This window comes from Lissotriton vulgaris, chromosome 10 (genome assembly GCF_964263255.1).
Source record: "Lissotriton vulgaris chromosome 10, aLisVul1.2, whole genome shotgun sequence".
Classification (NCBI taxonomy): Eukaryota; Metazoa; Chordata; class Amphibia; order Caudata; family Salamandridae; genus Lissotriton; species Lissotriton vulgaris.
Window position 1 is genome coordinate 889,133,339 of NC_141698.1, and position 25,928 is coordinate 889,159,266.

General features: G+C 45.6%; 1 protein-coding gene across 1 annotated transcript in view; it reads right to left on the reverse strand.

Annotated features, from left to right (window-relative positions):
• The window catches only part of CYP51A1 (cytochrome P450 family 51 subfamily A member 1), a 132,005-nt gene that overhangs the window by 62,269 nt on the left and 43,808 nt on the right, over positions 1-25,928 (reverse strand). Inside the window, exons 4-6 of the mRNA XM_086941847.1 lie at positions 7,130-7,256; positions 6,744-6,918; positions 2,663-2,782 (exon numbers count right to left, since the gene is read on the reverse strand). Coding sequence (XP_086797973.1) covers positions 2,663-2,782; positions 6,744-6,918; positions 7,130-7,256 — 422 coding nt within the window. The remainder of the gene's footprint in view (positions 1-2,662; positions 2,783-6,743; positions 6,919-7,129; positions 7,257-25,928) is intronic.

Below are 25,928 nucleotides of genomic sequence, written 5' to 3' on the forward strand. Positions count from 1 at the left end.
GTAGAAGATTCTCTGTGAATGTGGCCATGCTATGGAATTCTCTGCCTTTGTACTTACGCTCGGAAACGAGTCTTCTTCGCTTCCGTAAGCTTTTAAAAACCCATTTATTTACTGTCTAGTTCTTGTGTTTCAGTGGCAGTGTCTTCCCTTGGATCAGCGCGGGGATGCCCAAGGGTAACCGGGCGCTATATAAAACTCGTTAATAATAATAATAATAATAATAATAATAATAATAATAATAATAATTTTTAGGTCTCGCGACCTATCGATGTGCGCAAGCGCATCGAGCGGAGCGAGAATTCAAGTGGCGAAAACATCGTCAAACCAAAGGGCTTTCAGCCCCGCGGTTTTCATGCAGTTCACGTGAACCACGTGATTAAACATGCATGCGCATTCAGGGCCAGCCCAGTACATCAAAGGGCTTCTCCTCCCCTAATTATTCATGGCCGGCCGCAGGCCGGCCGTACTTTCAGTTTCCAGAAACGGCTTCTCCTCACCTAATTAGGGGAGGAGAAGCCCTTTGATGTGCTTCACACCAATGCGCCTCACAGTCATTCCTAAGTCAGTACTCTGCCTCTGCCCAAGACCTGCCTTCTAACACTTTGAGCCTCGCAGGCAGGCCGTGGCAAATTGCTGCTTGTTTGTATTTGCTTCGGCTGCCATTCTTTATCTTCTTGGCTTAGCGCGGTGTCCACGTCCCTGTGTCTGCTTCATGGTGTATCCGTTTTATTTATTTCATTTGTTGCCACAACTCTTAGCGGGATGGCATAAGTCCTCAAACTCCACGATCTGCTCATGTGACATGGTTGCTCCACAAGACGCTTTACACATTACACTCATCTGCCTGAAGTGGGAGAGCATATGTCATAAGTACATATATCCTCTTCTTTTGCCTCTGAGTTTTAAACAAGCAAAGCTGGTCCTTCTGTACTTGCAGTTTCACTTCTAATGTGTGTTGTTATTTATCATGATTTTTAGCTGAGGTGTATCACGCTCGTTCATGAGTTTGATCTTTTCATACTGTGAAATGTTTTCTAAGTTGTTTTTGATTGTCTTACCGCTGGAGGTCTCCCTGTGCTACATTTAGCCTCTGACACATGCAACGCCACTCACACACGCAACGCCACTCACACACGCAACGCCACTCTAACACGCAACGCCACTCAACCACGCAACGCCACTCAACCACGCAACGCCACTCACACATGCAACGCCACTCACACATGCAACGCCACTCACACATGCAACGCCACTCACCCACGCAACGCCACTCACCCACGCAACGCCACTCACCCACGCAACGCCACTCAACCACGCAACGCCACTCAACCACGCAACGCCAGTCACACATGCAACGCCAGTCACACATGCAACGCCACTCAACCACACAACGCCACTCAACCACACAACGCCACTCAACCACGCAACGCCACTCAACCACGCAACGCCACTCAACCACGCAACGCCACTCAACCACGCAACGCCACTCACACATGCAACGCCACTCACACATGCAACGCCACTCACAGACGCAATGCCACTCACACACGCAATGCCACTCACACACGCAATGCCACTCACACAGGCAACGCCACTCACACAGGCAACGCCACTCACACATGCAACGCCACTCACACACGCAACGCCAATCACGCACGCAACACCACTCACACACGCAACACCACTCACACACGCAACACCACTCACACCCACGCATTGCCACTTTTACCCACACAGCACCACTTTCAGACACACAACGCCACTCACACCCACGCAAGCCCACTCTCACACACGCAACGCCACTCACACACGCAACGCCACTCACACACGCAACGCCACTCACACACGCAACGCCACTCACCCATGCAAAAACACTCACACATGCAACGCCACTCACCCACTCAACGACACTCACTCAAAGCCACTCACACCCACGCAGTGCCACTTTCACACACACTGTGGAGTGCACAATAGGTCTCGCAGTAGGAAAGTTGGAGATATTGGTTTTGTAAATGACAAAGCCCTTTATGTTTTTAACATGCAAAATAAAAGGCATTGTTATTTGCAATTGTAATAGCTCCAACTTTCCTACTGCGAGACCTATTGGCAACGCCAGTGCTTGTTTGTATTGGTGCTGCACTCATTATTCTGCTTTTTCACTGAAAGCTGTAAAATCAATAAAGTTTCAATAAACAAAATATATTCCATACATATATCTATATATTTACCCTGTAAATTTTGCCTTGTGTGGTGCAAACCAGGAGGACTAATCATTAGATTAAATGAAAACAAAATTCCTTCTTAAGGCTAAGAAATCATAGAAGCTTTGCAGAACTTTAGACCAGAAGAGTTTTCTAAAATACCAACCATGAACAAATCAAGAAATGCATTAAGATTGATCACCAAAAGGTCAAGACAATGGGAGAGACTGCCCTTTACAAGTATCTTCTACTATAACTCAATGCATGTTTTGCTTTTAAAAAGTCTATACCTATAATTAATAGCAACTCTCAGTTCACTCTTGTTTTTTTTAAGTGACATGAATGCTCAAACTGCCCGTTTTTAGTTACAAGTTTCAGAATACTGTTCCTCAATCACAAAATTAGTTTCTCACAATCACTGTGCAATCATCCAAGTTCTAAAAAAACTCTTTATAACTTACTTGTATGTGGCATCAAGCAACGTCTGCAGCATATCATCTTCCCTTTTTCCAGACTGCTTCCGCTCCCGGATAACCTCATAGAAAATATTTTTGATTTCTCTATGTGCCCTGTCTCTTTTTCTGATTAACAGAAAACAAAAATAGAATATAAATATATATAAGTACATTTGCAGTTACCTAATTTTGCAATGCATACAAAATGTACAGATCAAAGAGCTATGCATTAAGCTGAAATATTTCCTGCGATGAGGTATTGTAGAGAGTAAAATCTAAAATAATGGCGAAAAGGGAACCATTTTATTAGATTGAAATAGTACATGGTAAGGTACTCATGGTGGGAGAAGTATTGTATTGTATTGTATTGAAGCTAGATTTATAATGCGCACAGCTACCCACATGGGGTCTCCCGGCGCAGCAGAAAGTTAGTAGTGAAAGGGTCAGGCAATCGTCACTGAGGAAAAAGCAAGGTTTTAAGCTTTTTACGAAATTTCGTAAGGGAAGGCTCATGTTTTAGTAGGGCATGAAGAGAATTCCACAGTTTAGGGGCAAGACAAGAGAAGGAACGACCACCCATTCTCACGAGTTTAAAACGTGGAAACGTGGAATCGAGAAGTTCCCTTGAGACGAGGATCTGAGAAAGCGGGGAGGAGAGTAAGGTTGGACGAGAGATTGGAGGTAGGCTGGGGCTAGCCCCTGCTTGATCTTATGCATGAAGCAGAGGGCCTTGAACTTGATTCTGCTTTCTATGCGGGGCCAGTGCAGATCCTTAAGATAAGGAGAGATGGGGGATCTCCAAGGAACTTTGCAATGTAGACGGGCGGCCGAGTTCTGGACAAGCTGGAGTTTCCTTTGAGATTCCGCCGTAGCTCCAAGGTAAAGTACGTTACCGTAGTCCAGGAGCGAGATGACTAAAGCCTGGACTACAGTACGCCTTGTCGAGTCCGGGAGCATCCAGAGGATTTTACGAAGCCACCATAGAATGGAAAAACAGGTGGCTGCCACTTTGACTACTTGGTACCGCATAGTTAGTGACTCATCCAAAACAAAGCCAAGATTCCGTACCTGTGTAACAGGCAGGGGTAGTGGGTCCATTTCTGGTGGCCAATGTTGAGGGCCCCAGAGGTGTTTGTGTTTGCCTAGGATGACTACCTCCGTCTTGTCTCCGTTCAATTTTAGGAGATTGGCCTGCATCCACTCCGCCACTCGGCTAAGCCCTAGTTTGAGAGCAGACGGGGCACACGCCTTAGCCGGAGAAAGAGAGAAAATGATATGAGTGTCGTCTGCGTATGAGTAAAGGGAAAGACCAAAGTCTTCCACAATGCTTGCCAGGGGCCTCACATAGATGTTAAGGAGCATAGGGCTCAGTGAGGACCCATGGGGCACCCCATGCGCAGACGATCGAACAGAGGAGGTAGAGTTAGAAGAAAAAACCTGGAATGTGCGACCGCTCAGAAAGGAAGAGATCCAGGCCAATGCAGAGCCAGTCACCCCGGCAGTCTTCAATGTATTCAAAAGAACATGGTGTGAAACCGTGTCAAATGCGGCGCTTAAGTCTAAAAGAATAAGCGCCGCGATATCACCCTGATCGAGGCGGGCGCGCACGTTCTCAGTGACCCCCAGAAGTAGATCCACTTATTTAAAAATAAATTTAAAAAACAAAAGGTTCAGCAGCCTGTTTGCCACTGTGTTTTGGAGCATGGCTCCATAGTAGCTGATGGCAAGCAAGAGGTATTAAACAGAAATACGTTTGTTGACAAATTAGTGCAATCTGAACATTAGAGCATGGTTCACATCCCCAATGTGGTTCTTTTGCAAGCCTGAAAGATATTGGGCCTACAGATGAGGAGTTAAATGTCACAGCAGCTATACAATCTATACCTAAAGCCACATGCAATAAAATATAAATGTATTGCCTCCAAATTATCATTGCTATTCTTCCAGTTGAAACTAATTGCTAGTTTCAACATTGCAAATGCCTATAAGCAGGTGTTGGAGCTGGAATACAAACTTAAAATGGATATCACCAGAATGACTTAATCAACGCACCAGTTGAAGGTAATGTCTTTGGTGAAAAGAACATATATCTTTACAGGTTTGTCTATGTATGAAAGCTAAGTTGACTTCCTCGGTAGTGTTGTCATAAGCTAGAACAGTTGACGGTAGAGACGTATAAAGCAAAATCAGTGAGACATCCTGCCTTGAAAGGATCTTGTACAAGTAATGTATTTGTGAACTACATTCATAACTAAATTACTGAACAAATGCATTAATAGATTTTTATTGAATAAATGCTACAGGATGCGGAGACTCAGAAGTCACAATACTAAACTAAACATATAGCTGAACAAGGAGAGATGACAATAAAAAAATATTATTATCTATTCTCTGTAAGATCAGACACAAATTACTGGCCATGAGTAAACTACTATCAGTGCACTTTAACTTTGCTCTTCAGGGTCAGAAATGTTAGCCACCGTCAAGAACTCTAGAGAACATGAAAGCACAAAGATGGTCTTGTATAATATGTCTACTAATGAGAGTTCACGGAGTTGCAATATGGAAATGTATGTGCAGAAAAAAACAGAAAGTACTATTAAGATGCTCAGAGCCATAAGTCATATAAGCTATTCATGCATTTACTTAAGTTTTCCTGGTTGTAAATAAGTATGTTTATCTAGTGTTCCCACCCTCCATGTTAGATATGCATTTAGGTGGCAAATGCAAACAAAGCTAAATTATTTATTAAAGGCAAGGATTCTCGCCACTTACTCTTACCCATTCTGTGACAGAGACACCAGCTCTTGTTTACCATACAGCGCTATGTAAATTAAATAATGGGAAAGGAGTCCATTGGTTGTGACACACAACAAGCTCCTATGTTTATGGTAAAAGGTAATGAGGAAGTAGACTGCTGCACTCAAACGAAGAAAACATTACCCTAAGCTGTTGCAATTAATACAGACCATCTTTCTTTAAAAAAATACTTTATGTTAGCTAACACACAACAGTAAATCTGTAATATTTCCAGGCAAGTTGTATACATGGGGATAAAAATAAGCATTTAGCATATACTTGTAGCACAGTGAAATGAAGTGCTATTGTATTGTGACAAGGCAGGCTATTACATAAATGCAAGTAGTAGCATGCAAAATATTTAACTATCATTTTACATTTACAAGTTAGGCATGTATATATGTATGCTTTAATCGTCTTCAGCATTGCAAGGTTCTGGATAATGTTATGTTGAGGGCTTGAAATCTCACTAGTAGTTATAGGTCCTATAGCTTTATATGACTGACCTCAATGGACCTTATAAGTCTTTTGGTCTGTTTTTAATAGATAGGTTGATGGAGTATGCTTCTCCCATGTCATCACAATAGGCCTCATCATTTTTGGACCGTACGTGGGAGACCACACATCCATGCCTTCGCAATTCTATGCTTAGCGAGGAGCAACAGCATAGGAGTTAGTTTTATGATGTGGAGGGGGAATCTTACCCACCAATACTAGCAGAGCAACAATGAGGGACATATTCACTTGATGGTCAGTGATATTACTGATAAGGAGCATTCTTGAAGTCAAAGGAAAAAGTCCAGCTGAAGTCCACAAAGTGAAGAAAGGTGTTCAGAGGAATTATTTACGGACACGTAATGGGGTTGATTTAGGTCAAGGGACTACCCCCATATATTCCCATATACTAACCACTCTTATTATTGGCATCTGATCTTTCATTTCTGCATTTAGCCCTATGTTGGGAGTAAAAGAAATGGGATTCCTGGTTTATATGAAAGCTATGGGTGTACGATGATTAACACGAATAACTGATTAACCTTATATATTTTCAATATTTCAAACTGGGCTGAAACATTTACATCCGTCCCCTGTGTTGGAAATAACATATCACGTGTAGTGTTGAATTGACCAGGGTTTATTGATACAGCTGGCTTTTCAAAACAGCGCCAGAAGCAAGCTCTGTCCTTTCAGCCCCAAACTCTTCTCTTGCAAGGTGAGAAACAAATGCTGTGCAACAAAATCTGCTCAGTCAATTGTATAATTACAGTATAGCCAAATGTGATTTTACCTGAAGCTGGGCAAAGGAAGCCAACCTGGCAGGAGCCAAGCTGCGTGAGAAAACCCTCCATCTAGATCAGCATAGAGTTGGGCCACCTTCTCATTAAGCCGCTTTCGGATTTCTTTTCCGTGCAAACATCGGCTTGCTGTTAAGATGATTAGTTCTGAAAGAGCTTCAAACAGGTCTAGGGGGAGAAAAACAATTGAATTTGCCTGTGACTTACTGTAATAAAGTGGAGATTTTGCCCATTTTCCAGTGGTCACCTGGCTAGATTTTCGCATCACTTTTTTGCTTTATTGAATTGAAAGGAATAACTTAAAAACATAAAGAGGTTTGCCAAAAAACTTGTCGACACCTCAACGGCAATTACAATTTTATATATTATATAAGCTTACTTTTCTCTCCGCTGTCTCCCCACCGTTTGAAGTATTCTATTGTTTCTTCTTCGATAAGAGGAACGTGAGTTTTAAACTGAGCAATGTTGAGTCCAGTCTTCAACATTTTCTTCTGCTCCAAAAATATCTGAAAATGTTAAAAAACATGAAACTATCCAAAAGGTAAACAATGCCTTCAGATTTCAAGCAATCATACATTTACTACGAAAATGCACTAGTGTCAAGTCTTCAGTTCGGGTATCTGTTTATGCTGCATTCTTGATAGAGTGCATTCAATTGTATGACCAATGTAAGACCTCTCATTGGGCCAGATGAACAAGTTACTTACCTTCGGTAACGATATATCTGTAAGAAACATTAGTTAGTATTAGATTCCTTACCTTAGAATATCACCAGGCGTCAGTCTGGATCCGGAAACTTTTGCGTAGCAGTACCCCTGCGCGTCGGTAGGCGTCGTCTGCAGGCGTCCCCTGCGGCACCGCGTCCGTCGATGGCGTCGTGCGCCGTGATGACGTCGCTGGAGTATATAGATGCCGCCTCCGCGCGCTGACGTCAGTTCTTTGCACACAGCTTTTCCGCGCCAGAACACGCAGAGCCATGTGAGAACCAACACTGGTGCCATATGAAACTAGGGCCCTGAAAGGGATGTCCTTAACCCTAGGTATCAGTTCGCAGAACGGGGAGGATGGGTGGGTCGGTAAGGAATCTAATACTAACTAATGTTTCTTACAGATATATCGTTACCGAAGGTAAGTAACTTGTTCATCTGAAAGAAACACGTTAGTATTAAATTCCTTACCTTAGAATAGATACCCCAGCAATACCAACCCCGGTGGTGGGTCTGCGAACCAATACATTCCTACACCAGAAAGTCCTGGAGGACAGAACGGCCAAAGAAGCCATCCCTCCGGACTTGACTGTCCAGGCAGTAGTGCCTCGCAAAGGTGTGCAGCGAGGCCCACGTAGCCGCCTGGCAAATGTCTCGCAAGGGGACTCCCCGGCCCAGGGCAGTAGTAGCCGCCGTGGCCTGAGTGGAATGGGCCCTCAGCCCAACAGGAGGCTCCTTCCGAGCCAAAGAGTAGCACGCTTTGATGCACAGAGATGGTCCGTTTATGTACCGCCCGTCCCTTCTTCGCACCCACGTAGCCAACAAACAGTTGGTCATCCACCCGGAACTGGCGTGTGCGATTCATATAAAATGAAAGCGCACATTTTGGGTCCAGACGATGGAGCCGCTCTTCATCCTTTGAAGGATGCGGAGGCGGGAAGAAGGAGGGGAGGGTGATGGACTGCCCGATGTGAAAAGCAGAAACTACTTTGGGCAGGAAAGAAGGTTTAGTCCTCAGAACCACCTTGCCTGGATGAATGGACAAGAAAGGAGGCTTGACAGAAAGAGCCTGGAGCTCACTCACTCTCCTGGCAGAGGTGATAGCAACCAGGAAGGCCGTCTTTAAAGTCAGGAGACGGAGAGGACAGGAATGAAGTGGCTTAAAGGGAGCACACATCAAGAAGGTGAGAACCAGGTTCAAGTCCCACTGAGGCATCACAAACGGAACAGGAGGATACATGTGTGTGATGCCCTTCAAGAATCTCGTTACAATAGGGGACTTGAACAAAGAAGGTTGATCAGGCAGCCTCAGAAAGGCCGAAAGGGCAGAAAGGTAGCCCTTGATAGTGCCCAGAGCAGAGCCCTGCTGGGCAAGAGAAAGAAGGAAGAGAAGAACCTCAGAAAGAGGGGCAGAGAGAGGATCCACAGCCTTTGCTGTGCACCATGCCACAAACTTGTTCCACCGACAGGCGTATACCGATTTCGTGGAGGAACGCCTGGCTGCCAGAATCACATCACAAACTTCAGGAGGCAAGTCAAATGGCCTCAACTGCCGCCGCTCAATCTCCACGCATGGAGGTGGAGGCTGGACAGGTTCGGGTGGAGGACCGTCCCCTGTTGCTGCGACAGAAGGTCCTCCTGAAGGGGCAGGCGGATCGGGGGACCGACTGACATGCTGAGTAGCTCGGGATACCAGTACCTTCGAGCCCAGTCCGGAGCCACAAGGATGACTTGGGCCCGGTCGCGCCTGATCTTCTTCAGCACTCTGGGCAGAAGTGGTATAGGCGGAAAGGCGTATAACAGACCGCAACTCCACTCGCGCCGAAAGGCGTCGCCGTGCGAGTGCCGTCTTGGAAACTCCAACGCGCAGAACTGATGACATTGCGTGTTCTCTTCTGTGGCGAATAGATCTAACCAAGGCTCTCCCCATTGCCGAAAGAGGCCTTGCGCCACGTCCGAGTTCAGACGCCATTCGTGATCCATCGAGCACCGACGGCTGAGTTCGTCCGCCCTGGCGTTCAGAGAACCTGCCAGGTGTTGAACCGTCAGAGTCACGCCCTGACGTTCCAGCCATTGCCAGAGGCGCAGAGCCTCCTGGCAAAGGGTCCACGACCCCACCCCGCCCTGTTTGTTGCAGTACCACATGGCGGTGGTGTTGTCCGTGAACACCTGCACCACACTCCCGTTGACAAAGGGGAGGAACGCTTTCAGTGCCAAACGAATCGCCCGTAGCTCCAGCAGGTTTATATGGAGCCGGGACTCCGCTGGAGACCAGATGCCTCTGATCTCTGCCTCTCCCAAGTGGCCTCCCCAGCCCTGGAGGGACGCGTCCGTCACAACAACGTGCTCCGGTTGGGGAAGGGAGAGGGAACTGCCTCTGACCCAATCGCGGTCCGTAAGCCACCACTGCAGTTGTCTCGCAGTGCCCTCCGAGATCAAGACATGGTCGGACAGGTTGCCCTGATGCTGGGCCCACTGAAACTTCAGGTCCCACTGCAGAGCCCGCATCCGCCACCTGGCGTGATGCACCAGAAGGATGCAGGAAGCCATCAGCCCCAGCAGCCGCAGCGTCAACCTGACTGAAACCCGGGATAACGGCTGGAAGATGGGAATCAAAGCCTGTATATCCTGGATTCGCCGTTCCGGAGGATAGACCCGAAACTGCAGCGAGTCGAGAGCCGCTCCGATGAAAAGGAGCTTTTGAGAGGGGCACAGGTGTGATTTCGGCACATTGATGGAGAACCCCAGCTGGTGCAGGAGATCTGCCGTCATCTGAAGGTGGCTGACGACTGTCTGGGGCGAGCCCGCCTTCAACAACCAGTCGTCTAGATAGGGGAAGACTGAGACCCCCAGTCTGCGCAGATGAGCTGCGACCACCGCCATCACTTTGGTGAACACCCGTGGGGCGCTTGTAAGGCCGAAGGGGAGCACGATAAACTGAAAATGCTCGAGTCCTACTGTGAACCGCAGGTAACGCCGGTGGGCCGGCAGGACGGGGATGTGAAAGTACGCATCCTGCAAGTCCAACGCTACCATCCAGTCTTGTGGGTCTAGAGCAGCCAAGACCTGAGCCAAAGTCAACATCTTGAACTTCTCCTTCCGGAGGAAGCCGTTGACGTTCCTTAGATCCAAGATAGGATGTAGGCCCCCTTTGTCCTTCTTGGGTACCAGAAAGTAGTGGGAATAGCAACCACGTCCTACTTTTGGCCCAGGAACGCGCTCGATGGCCCCCTTGGCCAAGAGGGCCGTTACTTCCTCTTTCAGAAGTGCCAAGTGGTCCCCCGACACACGGTGCTTCTGCGGTGGCATGGCTTGAGGTGTTGTCTCGAAGGGGAGGGAGTAGCCCCTTCGGACGAGCTGCAGCACCCACCTGTCCGACGTAATTGTGCGCCAGTGGGAGAGGTGATGGCGAACCCTGCCTCCCACTGGTGTCACATGGGCCTGAAAGCTCGGACTAGGAGGATTTAGTGGCAGATGCTGCGGGGGGAGGTGTGGCCTGACCTCGCCGCTGTCCCCGACCGCCACCACGGCGGTTTCCACGGCCGCCACCGCGTTGATAATTCTGTTGCGGCGCGTGGCTGGCAGCACGTGTGGGACCGCCCCTTCCTTGGCCACGAAAGGAGCGAAACGAACCCGTTTGCTGGCGCTGGGTCGAGAGACCCAAGGACTTGGCCGTGACCCTAGAGTCCTTGAAGCGCTCCAGCGCGTGGTCCGCTTTGTCGCCAAACAGGCGACAGCCATCAAACGGCATGTCCATCAAAGCATTCTGGACATTAGCCGAGAAGTTGGCGGATCTCAGCCAGGCGTGGCGACGAATCGCCACCGTCGTGGACATCGCTCTGCCCAGCGAGTCGGTCGTATCAAGACCACACCTGATGGAATATCTTGCTGCGTCTCGGCCTTCAATCATAGCCTTGCCGAGCTTAGCCCGTACCTCCGCGGGGCATTCAGGCAGCAGGTCCGTGACCGTGTCCCACAGAGAGTGGGTGTAACGGCCCAAGAGGCACGTGGTGTTGCAAGACCGCAGTCCCAGACTCAGGGACGAAAAGACCTTCTTGCCATACTGGTCGTACCTCTTCGATTCCCTGTCGGGCGGGGCCGACGGGAATGCGGTCTGGGAGGTGGAGGCCTGGATCACCAGACTCTCAGGGGTGGGGTGGGTGGACAGAAACTTAGGGTCGTCCGCACACGGACGGTGGCGTCTGGCCACGTTCCTATCAACAGACGAACCTGAAGCGGGCCTGGACCACGTGCCCAAAAGAACGTCCGTTAAGGCCTCGTTAAACGGCAGCAGTGGCTCCCGTGGGCATGACTGCGGTTTGAGGACCTCGTGAGGATGTTAGTCCTCACGGCCGCGACGGGGAGCTCAAGGTGTAAGGCCTTGGCAGCCCTCATCAACACCACTGAATAGGCAGCCCCCCTCCTCCGTAGCCACGGTAGGAGGCGAGACAAAACCAGGGTTGGGGGTGTCATCCAGACCACTGGCATCACCCAAGTCACCTGTCCAGTCCATGTCATACTGACACTCGCGTGTCAGAGGGTCCTCGGACCCCTCCCACCCCTCTCCGTATTCTACATCCTCACCATACTCGGAGTCAACAATGTAGACCGGCTCCTCGGGGTTCACAGGCCCCATCGGCGTCGAGCCCGGCGTCGCTCGATGTCGGTCCGACTCCGCGTCCGGATTCGGAGAGGGAATGGGGACGGCGCCGCCCGGAGCCGGCGCCGGAGCACCAGCGCCGCGCGGGGGCGGCGCCAAGGGTTGCCCCGATGGAATCGGCGCCGGAGAGGCCGGTTGACCAGCCGGCGTCGACCCCGAGGGTCCCTGCGGCGCCGGGATCGGAGCCGTCGGCGGCGCCGGGGCCGGAGCACCCGACGGCGTCGAGGCAGGGTCACCCGAGCCGCTAGGGCCCCCAGACGGGTTCACAGGGCCCGAAGGCGCCGCGGAACCCGCCGTAGGAGAAAGAGCCCTCATGGCCACGAGGAACGCCTCTATCTCCTCGGGGGACGCGCCATGCCCAGGGACCGCAGGGTATGGAGCAGGCCGCGTCGGCGACTCACGCGGAGCCGTGGGTGTGGGGCTACCCGAACCCCCGGCCGCATCGCGCGAGCGTCGGGGGGAGTCGGGGGTACGATGACGACGCCCCGACTTTTTGTGCTTCCTACCTGAGGAACCAGAAGAATGGTGACGACTCCCGGAGCGCCCGTGACGGCTCCGCGACCGCTCCCTCGATCGCTCCCTCGACCGCCGGCCGGACCGGGACCGCTCTCGACGCGGGGCCGACACCCGGAGCTCGAGCAGCTTGCGGGACCGCTCTCGCCTAGCTTTATTAGTCAAGGCCCGGCAGTCGACGCAGGCGTCCACGTCGTGGTCGGGGCCCAGGCACCAGAGGCAGAGTCGGTGATGATCCGTGACCGACATCGTCCGGTCACAGTCGTCACAGTTCTTAAAACCGGGCATCCTACCGGCACCGTAGAAGATTCAGAGATCAAAAAAGATCAAAAAACTTGGTCAAAAGACCGGAGTACTGCTCTTCGGATCTGCGCTAACTGGCGCGGAAAAAAGAACTGACGTCAGCGCGCAGGAGGCGGCGTCATCACGGCGCACGCCGCCATCAACGGACGCGGAGCCGCAGGGGACGCCTGCAGACGACGCCTACCGACGCGCAGGGGTACTGCTACGCAAAAGTTTCCAGATCCAGACTGACGCCTGGGGATATTCTAAGGTAAGGAATCTAATACTGATAATTATTTTTGGAGGGGGGGGGGGGGATTACTAACAGTCAACTGCAAATTTGTATGTAAATAGGCTTGCTGCAAACAATTTCCAAGTCGCACAAAAACAAATCACATTGCAAATCACACTTAGCACTTGGCAAATTAAGCAATACATGGAGTGACAGACCACAGAAACCAGAGACCATTTCCACATTCAAACAATGCAAATTAGGAGCACACCAGTGCAGTGATGCAGAGATCACAGGAGGCCAGGTCAGTCCAATATACCCAGCCTGCACAGCGTACCTATACAGGAGGAACAGCGTAACTGGACGAATCAGTTTACTGAGAAGCAGCTGCACCTAGTGCTAGAGGATGTAGGTGAAGAACATGGTGGGGAATCTTTGCAAAACAGAGTGTGTATTTAAGAGCATAACTGCACGGTAGCAACCAACATCCATGAGCTTTTAAATGCACTTAGCTCAACCACACAAAATCACAGGGTACATATTTCAAAATGGAAAAAAAAATGCCTTAAGCGCACAAACCGAATGCTTCTTAAAATGTAATTTACGGATTCAGTTGAGCTTAAAAGATACAAAGAACAATGATCCCAGTATACTTTAAATGTTTTAATATTCGTTTAAGAAAGAAATTTTAGAAGAAATGGAGAGCAGTGGAGGCCCCGACATTGGGGGATTGGAGGGCTGACCTGGACTGGTGTATGCAAGCGGAACAAAGGATTTACGAGAGTAGGGGATGCCCCCGAAAATGGACAAAAGTCTGGGAGAAATGGAATAGCTATCGGGGTAGGATATGTGACCCGTTGACTGTACATGATCAGTAGGACGAAAATTGGGGGGGGTGGGGGAGCTGGTAACTGAACAATTATTATTTGCTAATGATCATGACATATCTGATTTGTGGGTAACCTGTCGGTCTATTTTGCATTATGTATCCTGTAAATACAGATGATGTGTAATTGTTTCAATAAAAAGATTTAATAAAAAAGAAATATGAGAAAAACACTTGAGTAGCGAGGAGGAACACTAGAAGAATGTGCTGAAACATGTTGTGTAGTTTAAGTGTCTATTCACAAACTGCATTTTGTAGTACATTCAATAGCACTACAACAGTGCTACCCATATACTATTTGGTATTCACAAACCTACATGTGAAAGTCTACGCATCCGCCTCTCCTATCTTTTCTGTGCGGAGATGCAGCAACCTCTGGATCCATATGCCAACGTTTCAGTAGTAGCTGTGGAAGGGATAGGGAAGTGGACAGAAAATGGGGAATACTTACAATTAAATAGGAGGGATTTTGGGATGACTAAGGAGGGGTGAAGGAAGGGCTACTGTCAGTTTAATTCACAAACTGCACTTCTAAAGTTACCACAGCCAACAAGCATTGTTGGTTTATGAAAGAAAGTACCTTTTTTTTCAGTGATGGGTGCAGACACTCAATGCTTCATCAAACAAGCACTCGTCTTTGCACTCATTCATCCATCCATTGGTCAATTCTTGCATTCACACTCTGATACAACCACAATAAAAAAACAAAAACTTAATAATACAGGCAAGATAAATTAAAAGTATACCGGTAGGAAAAAGAAAACATGCTGCTGTTCAAACACGGCGGGCATATGCTTGCAGTAACTAAATTAAACATAGTAGCTGGTGTCTGTCTTTTAGTGGTATTGAACATAAACTATCATTGTTTTAAAGTTCAAGCATGGTTATTGTATTTAGAACTAACATGTTGGCCATTTTGGAATGGTAAAACAATGATATACTGGTATGGACCACAGCATTTGATAATGGTCACTTGATTTACAGAAAGTGGCCATGTGCAATGCGGTGCACTACAGATGAAATGAGTAGCAAGAAAGTGGCCTGTAAGCACTGCCTGAGATCTGTGGTATCCTCTTAAGAAAATTTAAAATAAAATGAGGAGAGGCAAAGAAATGAAAGTTGAACTACAAAAAGAGTACATTGAAATTGAAAACCAAAGGACTGTTCAATGAGCCCCCGAGACTAAAGTGCTCTCATTTTCAGTGTATGTGCACCTGATCAGAAAATGGCGTAATTCACAGGGCAAAATAGCTAAAGACTGATGTGGACTAAACCCTTTCCCCATGCAGTACACTGCCATGCATAGAAGTAGAGTGTAAATGAAACTCAGACAGACTAGTGGGCAGAAGAAGGCTTCCCATAGGCCCTCTTTGCATCTACATGGAGATATATATATCACAACCACAGTCCTGATGCCAAGCGTTCCTTTTCCCAAACACGACCAGGAACGGACCACCACACAGTAAGCCTTTTCTCAAGTGCTTTGTTTAATCTTCCAATAGCATCACACATTTCGACAGGGTTGCCCCGGTCTTGATCACATGACATGCAGAGACCCAATGCATGGTTAAATACTATTACACTTACAATAAGCTCCTCCTATTGCACTCATAGAATTGAACAACACACTATATACAGAGAGATATATTTGGCTAAAACCTAATACAACAAACCATATCTAAAATATAAAAAAAAAATCCATAAGGTAATCATTTAAATATCTTATAATTGTTATATCTTGGTTATGGCCTAAAAGCAAAATAATCATGATTAAATACATGTCAGACATACTTGGCAAGTGCCCCTGCACGTAATGGAATAAATATTACCAAAACATGGATATATCATGATACCAAAAAATCCAATATACTTTCTAAAGTCTGAAGTACGAGCTAAGTGTATAAAAAATTATTGAAATTAAAAGAAATGTGTACCAACCAAAAAATAGTGAAATAAATTAAATAAATGCAACTCTACTATTAAATTCATAAGTAGCTAGCATATACTTAATAATAAATAAATGAAGCAAGTGTCAAGGACGCCAATAATTCAACTATTCAATATACAGTAAAGTGCTTAATGCAGAATTATTTCAAAATCCAGAATCAATCAGTTTATAAAGTGCTGATGCAATGTCATATCCAAAAGCAGACAATCATATAGACATAATCGCGGAGTCTTAAATATGTGCAAAACTAGCTCAGAATTGGAAAAAATCTTTTTGATCTAATTAATGTTCATTATAAAATCCATTAAAATAGAATAATTTTAATAAATACTAAACTCGTGCACAAACAACAATCTACCGGAACCCCACTCCTCACAGACACCGAATAAAAACCAGTAAAACCAGAAAACCAGTTAAAAAAACAATAAAAGTAAAGATAAAATTCCAATAAAAAGTCATTCATCCATAAAAAAGTATCACAGTACAGGAAATAGCAGCAAAATGATAGATGATGATGATGAGATGGATATCATAAAAAATTGTATAAATCTTCTCCAGTATTCAATCCATTAGGCATTTTAGTATCAAGTTGTAATATGTACTGGCTCTCTAGTTGTCGCAGCTTTTTCTCTCTATTGCCCCCTCTTATTGATTTAGGGACTGCGTTAATTACAAAAAAACTTAGATCTTTCAAGTTGTTCTGATGGACTAATTCAAAAAGACGCGCCACAGGATAACTAGAGTCCGAGTTAACAATAGCAAGTAGGTGCTGTAAAATGCGATTAAAAACCTGGAGCTTAGTACTACCTATGTACTTTAACTGACATGCATTCTAGGACATAGACAGCATAATCTGTCTTGCATGTAAAGGGTCCTTTGATACTAACTGGGGTAGAAGAAAAGGCATCAAGGAGTTCTAGTTTATTAATAACAAATTTACACGCCCTACAGGAACTACACTTGTAGAATTCTGTTCTATTGGACAATCAGTTGCCTGCGTCTCGTACTTCCGGACTAGATTTTACTAGGGGATCCCTCATCGTGGGAGCCCTTCTAAATGTAATGGCTGGTTGAGCATGTAGTTCAGGGGCAAGTGTAATGTCAGACTTCAGAATTCGCCAATTTTTATTAATGATTTTTCTGACCTGTTTTTCATGACAACTAAAGGTAGTTATCAGTCTGACCACTGACTTTTCAGTTCGAGAATACCTTGTTTCACTAGGTGTTATACACCTTTCTTCATTGATCATTGTCACTTCACTTATTAAGTACTTTAGATAAAGCCATCTGTAGATCACCCATCTTATAACCCTGTGAGAAAAATCTCTGCACAGAATCATTCAAACAGTCAGTTAAGCCATTATCATTGCTGCAAATCCTTTTTATCCTTAAGAACTCCCCGTAGGGGATGCTCTTAACCAGGTGTCTAGGATGGGTACTACTGGAATGCAGTGTTTAATTCCCAGTAGTAGCCTTCCTGTGCAATTTGGTGTGGACAACATTGTCCCTAACATATATCTCCACATCCAAGAATTCAACTCTCTCTCTGCTAATGGTAGCGGTAAATTCCAAATTAAGGTTGTTTCTATTGATAATATCTACAAAATCTTTGGCAGACTCAACCGATCCCTGCCATATCACGCACACATCGTCTATAAATCTCCACCACCTGACAATGTTGTTACTGAAGAGGTCACCCTGGATGAGGCCTAGGACATGTTCCTCCCACCAGCCAACATGCAAGCATGCATAGCTGGGGGAGAAACAAGCCCCCCATAGCCACACCCCGGAGTTGTTGGTGCACCTCTTTGTTAAATAAGAAGTAGTTGTTTGTCAAACATATTTGAATCATTTTCAATAGCATTTTGTTATTTTCATTAAACCTAACGTCCCTACTGGGAAAAAAACTGTTGGACAGGACCTAAACCATCATCAAGATTGATGCTTGTATACAGGGAGCATATGTCCATAACAATAAAACAGTATTCCTCACTCCAAATGATCTCTCTTAGCTTGCTTAAGAAGTGGCCAGTGTCTTTAATGTATGAAGGAAGGCATTCCACAAAATCTCTTAAAAAGTAATCCACATATTTCGACATGGACTCTAGTAACCCACGTTAAGCAGAGATGATGGGCCGACCAGGTACAGGCCTAATTTGCTTGTGCACTTTCGGTATAAAGTACAATGTTGGCGTATATGGATAATCTGTTTTCAAAAAATTATACTCTTCTTTATTAATCAGGCCTTCCCTTTTCCATTGCGGCAACTCCTTGAATACCAGATCTTTCACGAATTTCAGCTCACTGAACGTAGCCTTCCTGTAACATAAGGGGTCACTGAGGTTTCACTGGCCTCTTTCAAATAGTCATCACGAGGCCAGAGCACGATATTCCCCCCCCACCTTTATCTGCTTTGTTTACTATTACATTATTGTTCTCATTGATCTTACACATTAGTTTGGAATACTGCTGTTTATTGTAACTTCAATTTTTATTTTGACAAACAACACTTCTATTCAATTCCTTTAGGTCTTCAGTGACACAGTCACTAAAAATGTCTATGGCATCCCTCGGCATGACTGGGATGAAAGTTGATGGTGGACGAAATGGGCTTAATGCTGGATTTGTGCTGGCAATCCCCATTTGGTGAAGCTCATCTTGTGTGCTAACAACATTATCTTCAGTATGTCCAGCCAGCGAATACACTGTTTTCAACATCGACACATCTGATGCCTGAAATTGATTCTCAGCCGCTATCCTAGTACCAGTGCCACTCGATTTGTTTCGTTTTTTGGAATTTGATCAATTTCAATTTACGTATAAATTTAAAAAGATCGATTCGTGATTGCACGTATTTAAACCCATTCTTTGGGCAAAATGAAAGACACAAGGCCAAAAGTTGGACTTCAGCAGCGTCAAGGTCAATATTGGTCAAGTTAATCACCGTGTTATTTGTAGTATCAGCAGCTGCTTCTATCACTCCGGGTTTGATTTTCCCCTCCCTCTCTTTCGTCTTCTGCTGCCTCCTCCGTTTGCGCCTCTGCTTTCTGCGCTCGTTTGGCCAGCCATTTTGGTTTTCTGGGGTATTCTTTGTCTCAATGTATGCCTCCGGTCTTCTATGATAAACCCCAAATCCTCCGAAGGGGTGACATTTGTCAGTAATGGTAACCGTTCAGCTGGTGGTCAGCCTTCATCCGACTCACCACTACTAACCATTGAGCTGGCATCAGTATCAGATGTAATGATATCCTCTTTGTCTTGTGCCCGAACAGTTATCGTTTTGGTGCCAAGAGCTTGCCTTTTAACAGATTCGATTTTTTTAGAGAAAGTGAAGATTCTTCCTGCCTCATAATCTTTTTTATCACGTGCAAAATTTAAAACTTTGCGCTCCTTAATGATGTTTTCATGTTTGTCCAGGTGCTTTTTGATGCCTTGCCTTCCTTTCTTCACTGCCTCTTGTTGTTCCAAGGCATCCAATTCATGATTGAGTGTATCGATCTGTTTCACAATTTCTACCCTGTAAATCTCTGCATATTTTATTAAAATGCAGACCATATTCATCGAGGCATCCAGGTAATTCAAAGCCCATTCTTGTAACATTAGGGGGTTGGGATTTTCAAAAGATGACGCAATTAGAGCCCGCAACCCCCTAGGGATTTGACCTACTTCTTTGCACTTCTCCAGGGATTTTTTTCTCCCACCACTTTGTAATCTCAGTGCACTGAAGCTTCTCCAATTTCTTCAACATAGCTTTCATGTCAATTTTGTCCCCTGTATTTATATTAGTGTCTTTTTTATTCCCAATCGATTATGGTAGATTAGTAGATTAAGAAATAAAGAGTCCGCCACCGCCTCGCGGTCTCAGAGCACGTCCGCTGCTGTCACCATATCGGCTCGAACTTAAAGAAACAGTTATCCACTTATCGAACAGAGCAAAAAGAATGTTAGTCTGGCTCAGAAATAAATCTCAAATACTGCAAATCTCCTCACCCGTGTTATAAAGTCAATGATCGCATAGGCTGCAACCGCGGCTCACCTCCGATTTACCGGGTTGCTCGCAGAGTCCTAGCGGAGTCCTCCGACTCCTGGATCCCTCCACTCCGCTCCAATGGGATACACCGGAGCAGCTGTGAAATTCTTCCTCTTGTGACTACGGGGACTGGCTCTAGTTACTCTTTCCGAGTTGAACACCAATCGTCGATGACGATATCCGCTTTACTCAGTCAGGCAACTTACGAAGAGGGGTCCGTTTGAAACCGCGGTAACAGCGGAACCGCCGGAATAGTATCACAACCACAGTCCTGATATCAAGTGTTCCTTTTCCCCAAAACGACCAGGAACGGACCACCACACAGTAGGCGTTTTCTCAAGTGCTTTGTTTAATCTTCCAACAGCATGACACGTCTCGACCGGGTTGCCCCGGTCTTGATCACAGGACATGCAGAGACCCACTACGTGGTTAAATACTATTACACTTACAATAAGCTCCTCCTATTGCACTCATAGAATTGGACAACAGACTATAGACAGAGAGATATGTCTGGCTAAAACCCAATACAACAAACCATATCTAAAATATTTTAAAAAAACATAAGGTAATCATTTAAATATCTTATAATTGTAATTTTCTGGTTATGGCCTAAAAGGAAAATAATCATGTTTAAATACATATATATATTTATATTTTAATGATGATCCTTAACTATAAGATCCCGAAGGACTGCTAAGCCCATCAGGCCTTCAAAAGATGTTATGGCAGAATAATTACAGAGCAAATAGTCTATCCCTTGGGTTTGTCAAAGGAGGTAACTAACGCCAAAATTCTTCCATACTAAAGTAATATGAGAAGTTTTATGTAATAAAATGTGTGACTGCATGTTTTAACATGGTGAAAACATAATCCACATTTAAAGACCTATTGGTTTTAACATATGTGCTACATGGTAAATAAATCACGCCTACTGCCTTTGTTAAACAGATCAGACCTATCGAATCTGGCTAATTCCAACACACCAATCATGCCTATAACTGTTATTGTTAGCTTGTCACCATAACCAACTCAGGCCGACTGTACTGAGTAAAAGCCTTCTAACAAAGCAACCATAAGGCACTGAGTCATAAAATTACAAAACAATTTAAAAAAATTACAATTGGCAAAGCAAAATACAATCGCCTAGGAGGATCTAAGAATTCTCATTGTGCAAATCTATACCACTGGTTTGTAATAGGGGTTAACTAAAACCCTTGCCTAAGGCAGTAGTTTGTAATTGCATTGAAATGCCTATCTGTAGGCTGTAATACGGAGTAATAACAATTCACCCGCAAATGCTTACTGATTTAACATAAGCTTTTCACAATCAATATGTTAGGCCCACTGCCTTTCTCATAGCATTTCATACTAAACAGTCATGCCTATAACCTTAACATTGGCTTGTCACCATAACTAATTCTGACCTACTGTGTTGGGCATAAGCATTCCCACAAGGCAACCATTAGATATACATACAGTAATAAAATTACAGATATGCAGAAAATTATAGTTGTCAAAACAACATAAAATCCCTTTTTATTTAGTCTAATAATGCTTATCATAGTGCAAATAGTCTACATATATGGTTTGTTCAGGTGAGTGACTAACACCCAAACCCTTGTCTACTTCTGTAATTTGCAAGATTCAAAGTACAAAATAACTGCCTATAGGCTTTAGGACAGTGTAATAGCAATTCACCCATAAAAGCCTATGCTTTTTACAACAGGTAGATCGGGCATACTGGCTTTGTCATAACATTTCATAGTAAACAGACTAAATCTATTAATCTCTCAAACCATTTCACAGTGAACCGATAACAGCTAAAGCTTTTACCATTAATTGACAACCATCATGCAGTTATAAAATAACAAATGTGTAAAAACATACAGTTTGAAAACAAATATACAACTTCTCTCTATAGGGCCTAACAGGAATCATCATAGTAAGAACAGCCAGCGTTTGTCAGAGTGAGTGGTCAACACCAAAACCGCTGGCTACTACTATGGTAATCTGTGAGATCTATGGATAACCCACTGTTAGAGGCTTACTGGCTTTAGCAGATGCTTTTCACAATACATAAGCTAGGTCTACTGCCTTTGCCATAACTTTATAATATTTACAACAGACATCAATTTACCCAGTGCATCAATCAAAAAAATAGCTTGTCAACATAACCAACTCGCTCCATTAGGGTCACGGAATGGGATGCTCTTAGGGTGGTGCGGCACAGAAAATATATGGGCAAGATCTATGGGGTGCAGATTCAACAAGATCTCAAAGGGGAAGAAGAAACATTATCAACACTCCATGCGCTAATACCCAGACTCAAAAGTGTAGGTTGGTGGAGACAGGACAGTTAGTGAAAAGTTGGAGGCCCTCGACAGGTTCATGGGATAAGACTATGGGGAACAATTGCACATGGAGGGCGGCAGACCAGGTAAAATACTTGCTTGGCTCCTGTGCAAGGAGCGCCCCCTGACCAATATCTTGTCTGTCACTGGTCTGGATGTTTCACAAGTCAACACGCAGGTGGCTAGCACTGATACTAAAAATTAATACTTAAACACACCCTCTACACTACAACCTTTAAAAGCCACATGTACATATATAGAGGACTTTCAGCGGGCTCTCACTATACCTGCGTTGACAAGGGACCAAACGAGGCCTACAATCATTATAGACTTCCAGATTTCATGCGTGAGGCCCTGGTTCTGCTGCTGCTGAAACCGGATAGGGATCCAGTGGAATTAGGGGTTTATAGACACCCTTTGATGATAAATATGGATGTGAAACTGTAGGCTAAACCATTAGAGAACAGGCTCCTTCCAGTGATGACCTCCATGGTGCACTCAGATAAGTGACGATTTATACCAGGCTGGAGTATAGAAATAAAATTGAGTAGCTCCACCTCGTCATGGACGTGGTGGCAGAAACCAACCTAGAGGCAGCCTAGGTGGCTTTGGACTTAGAAAAGGCTTTTGACATACTGGAATAGTCTTATATGTGTACAGTGCTGAACGCCATGGGGTTTGGTCCCAGATTCCGGGATTGAATCTAATTACTATATACAGCTCCGGTGGCCAGAGTCAAGAGGGGGTCATATATTTCAGAACAGTGGCCAATAGCGTGAGGTACTTGTCTGGGCTGCCTGATTTCCCAACTGCTGTTGCACTAGCGATGAAACCTTTGGCTATATGACTCCAGGAACATATGAAGTGCTGGGGAATGGTGATAGGTGACGCATCGTATTTAGTGTCCATGTACCTTGACGATACCTTGGTATACCTTACCAGTTTTAGAGAGGCCATCCCAAAGCTGCTCCACAACCTGCAAATGTTTGGGAGCCTGTACGGATTGGAACCTAACAAGCGCAGTACCATTTCCACTGGCATCATGTGCTCGGCTACTTCCAGAAAAGCTCGGATGAATGCCAGGATATAAACAACATTTGTAGGGTACATACAGGGCTGGAGAACTCAATTAGATTTTGGAATAGGCTTCCAATATCAGTAATGGTGGAAGTGGCATTGGCAAACTTGGCCATCCTCCCCAGATGCCTCTACACTACAATCTCCAGAGTTCTATTAACAAAATCCATCGGGCAACATTCAGAGAACTGGATAGACTACTGATTTCCCTGGTATGGGTGAGCAAAAAGAGCAGAGTACAGTTAGCGCACATCAAATGGGATAAGACATAGGGAGGTATAGGACTACCAGATATGGAGCTACATTATAGAGCCGCACAACTCCATCTTGCAGCCCAGTGGTGCAAGGAGGGGGATAACTGGGAGAAAACTTGTACTGAGCAGTTTGACTGAGACTGATAAGTTACACCATTATTTAATACAAGGCCAGAATAAAACCATGAAACTACTAGCAACAGTTCAATGAGTAACAACAGCATGGGGTACGGCAGTCGCCAAAGTGATGCAGAGATCGCAGTTTTCTAAAGCACTGACTTTGGAGTGGATAAAACCATACACATAGCCCTGGACATGTCAACGGGGCAGTGGCAAGAGGGCCTCTCTCTGACAGATGTGTGCCCAGAATACTCCTTTATCACATTTAAGGAAGAATGAGAGACCTTTGGGGTAGGACAAGGCCAATTTCTACAACTTGCTAAATTGAGTAACACTGAAAGAGAAATCGGGACAGCATTTCCCAACAAACCCAGGGTGTAACAGGGAGTAAACAACACCAAAAGCCTTGCCTACAACAGTAATCTGTGAGAATTCACATAACAAAGTCATTCCCTGCGGGCATTCATACAGAGTGATAACGGACCAAGCAAAGTTATTGGCTGTCTAAAACATGGGGAAAATAGCTGGGGCTGTCATTAAAGGACTCAGGGGACCAAATCCCAGAGCCCTGTAATGGCTGTGACAAAATAAAAAATAAAAATATGGAGTATGGACTCTCTAGCCTTTATGGGCCAAGGGGCCATTTTTTTTTAACATACTTTCGGAGTCATCATGGTCCCGCAGGAGCCATCACTGTGCTTCTGAAGGAATCCCACAAGGGAGAATGTTGAGGGGGGTGTGGGGGAGGTCCATGGCTGTTGGCCTCTCACAGGGGCTTGACCGCCTGAGGAGAGTTGGGAGCACGGGGACAGGGTTTTAGGAGTCAAAGACAAACAAAATATCTCCCCTTTGTGACACTCACTTTTAATTGTATAGGTCTATTTCAAAACAAAGCTGAACTTTACATGAGAGGGATTAGTAAACCATGCCTAGAATGATGATGTGTCCCTCTGAGTCACAGAAGAGGCCCTGGACTCACTTATTTTCAAGCATAGGCCTAGGCCTGTTCTGATAGATTTGTAAAGCGCACTATCACCTGCAAAGGTATTTTGGTGCTGAGCAGGAGTGTGCCTAGCCCTGCCTACGGAAGGTTGGTTAAATGCTGGGTTTTCAGCTTCTTGCTGAATGGAAAAAGTGAGGAGGATGCTCTAATGTTGAGAGGGAGGCCGTTTCACGCTTTAGTTGCGGTGCAAGAGAACACCCCTCCTCATGATCTGGTTGCGTGTATGCGTGGGATGTGTAGGAGGAGTCCTACGGAACGGAGGTGTTTAAGTGGTTTGTGGAAGGAGAAACAACTGTTAAAGTAGGTGGGGCCCATGTTGTGAAGTGCCCAAAAGTCTGTGTGAGGAATCTTAAATGCGTACATAAGTGTATCAGGAGACAGTGGATCTGACGGCCGCGTTCGACACGGTCGACCATAACATCTTGGTCGAGAATGTCGGACAGGCCGGCATACAGGAAGGTAAAGTCCTTCTTAGAGGATCGCTCCCAAGCGGTGCGCCTGAGGGATCTAACCGGTGTCAAACAGCCTATCCCATGCGGAGTGCCACAGGGCTCCTCCCGGTCACCTCACCTCTTTAATATATACATACTACCTCTTATACAAACCTTGAGGGATAAACAGGTGAGAGTATTTAACTATGCAGATGACCTGCAGCTACTCTTCACCATTGACAACTCAGAAAAATCCATCAGTCACTTCCAGTCAACCATGAGGTTTATTAAATCCTGGATGGATCAAAATCAGCTGAAATTAAATCCAGGTAAAACCGAACTGGTATTGACTGGGGACAGTGCTAAGTACTGGGGTCCTCACTATTGGCCATCAGATCTGGGTCAAGCCCCGCAACCATCATCATCGGCCAAAACGCTTGGAGTTATTGTGGACAGTGACCTTTCATTAAAAGCACAAGTGGGCCAGGTGGTTTCCAAATGCTTCTACCAGCTAAAAAAAATCAGGAAGGTCCGGCGACTACTAACGCCAGAAGCTATTACCCAGGTTGTGATCGCCACTGTTCTGTCCCATCTGGATTACGCGAATGCCATCTACTTGGGTCTCCCAAGCTATCTACTCAAGCGTCTCCAGATGGTGCAGAACTATGCTTCTAGGTTGATCCT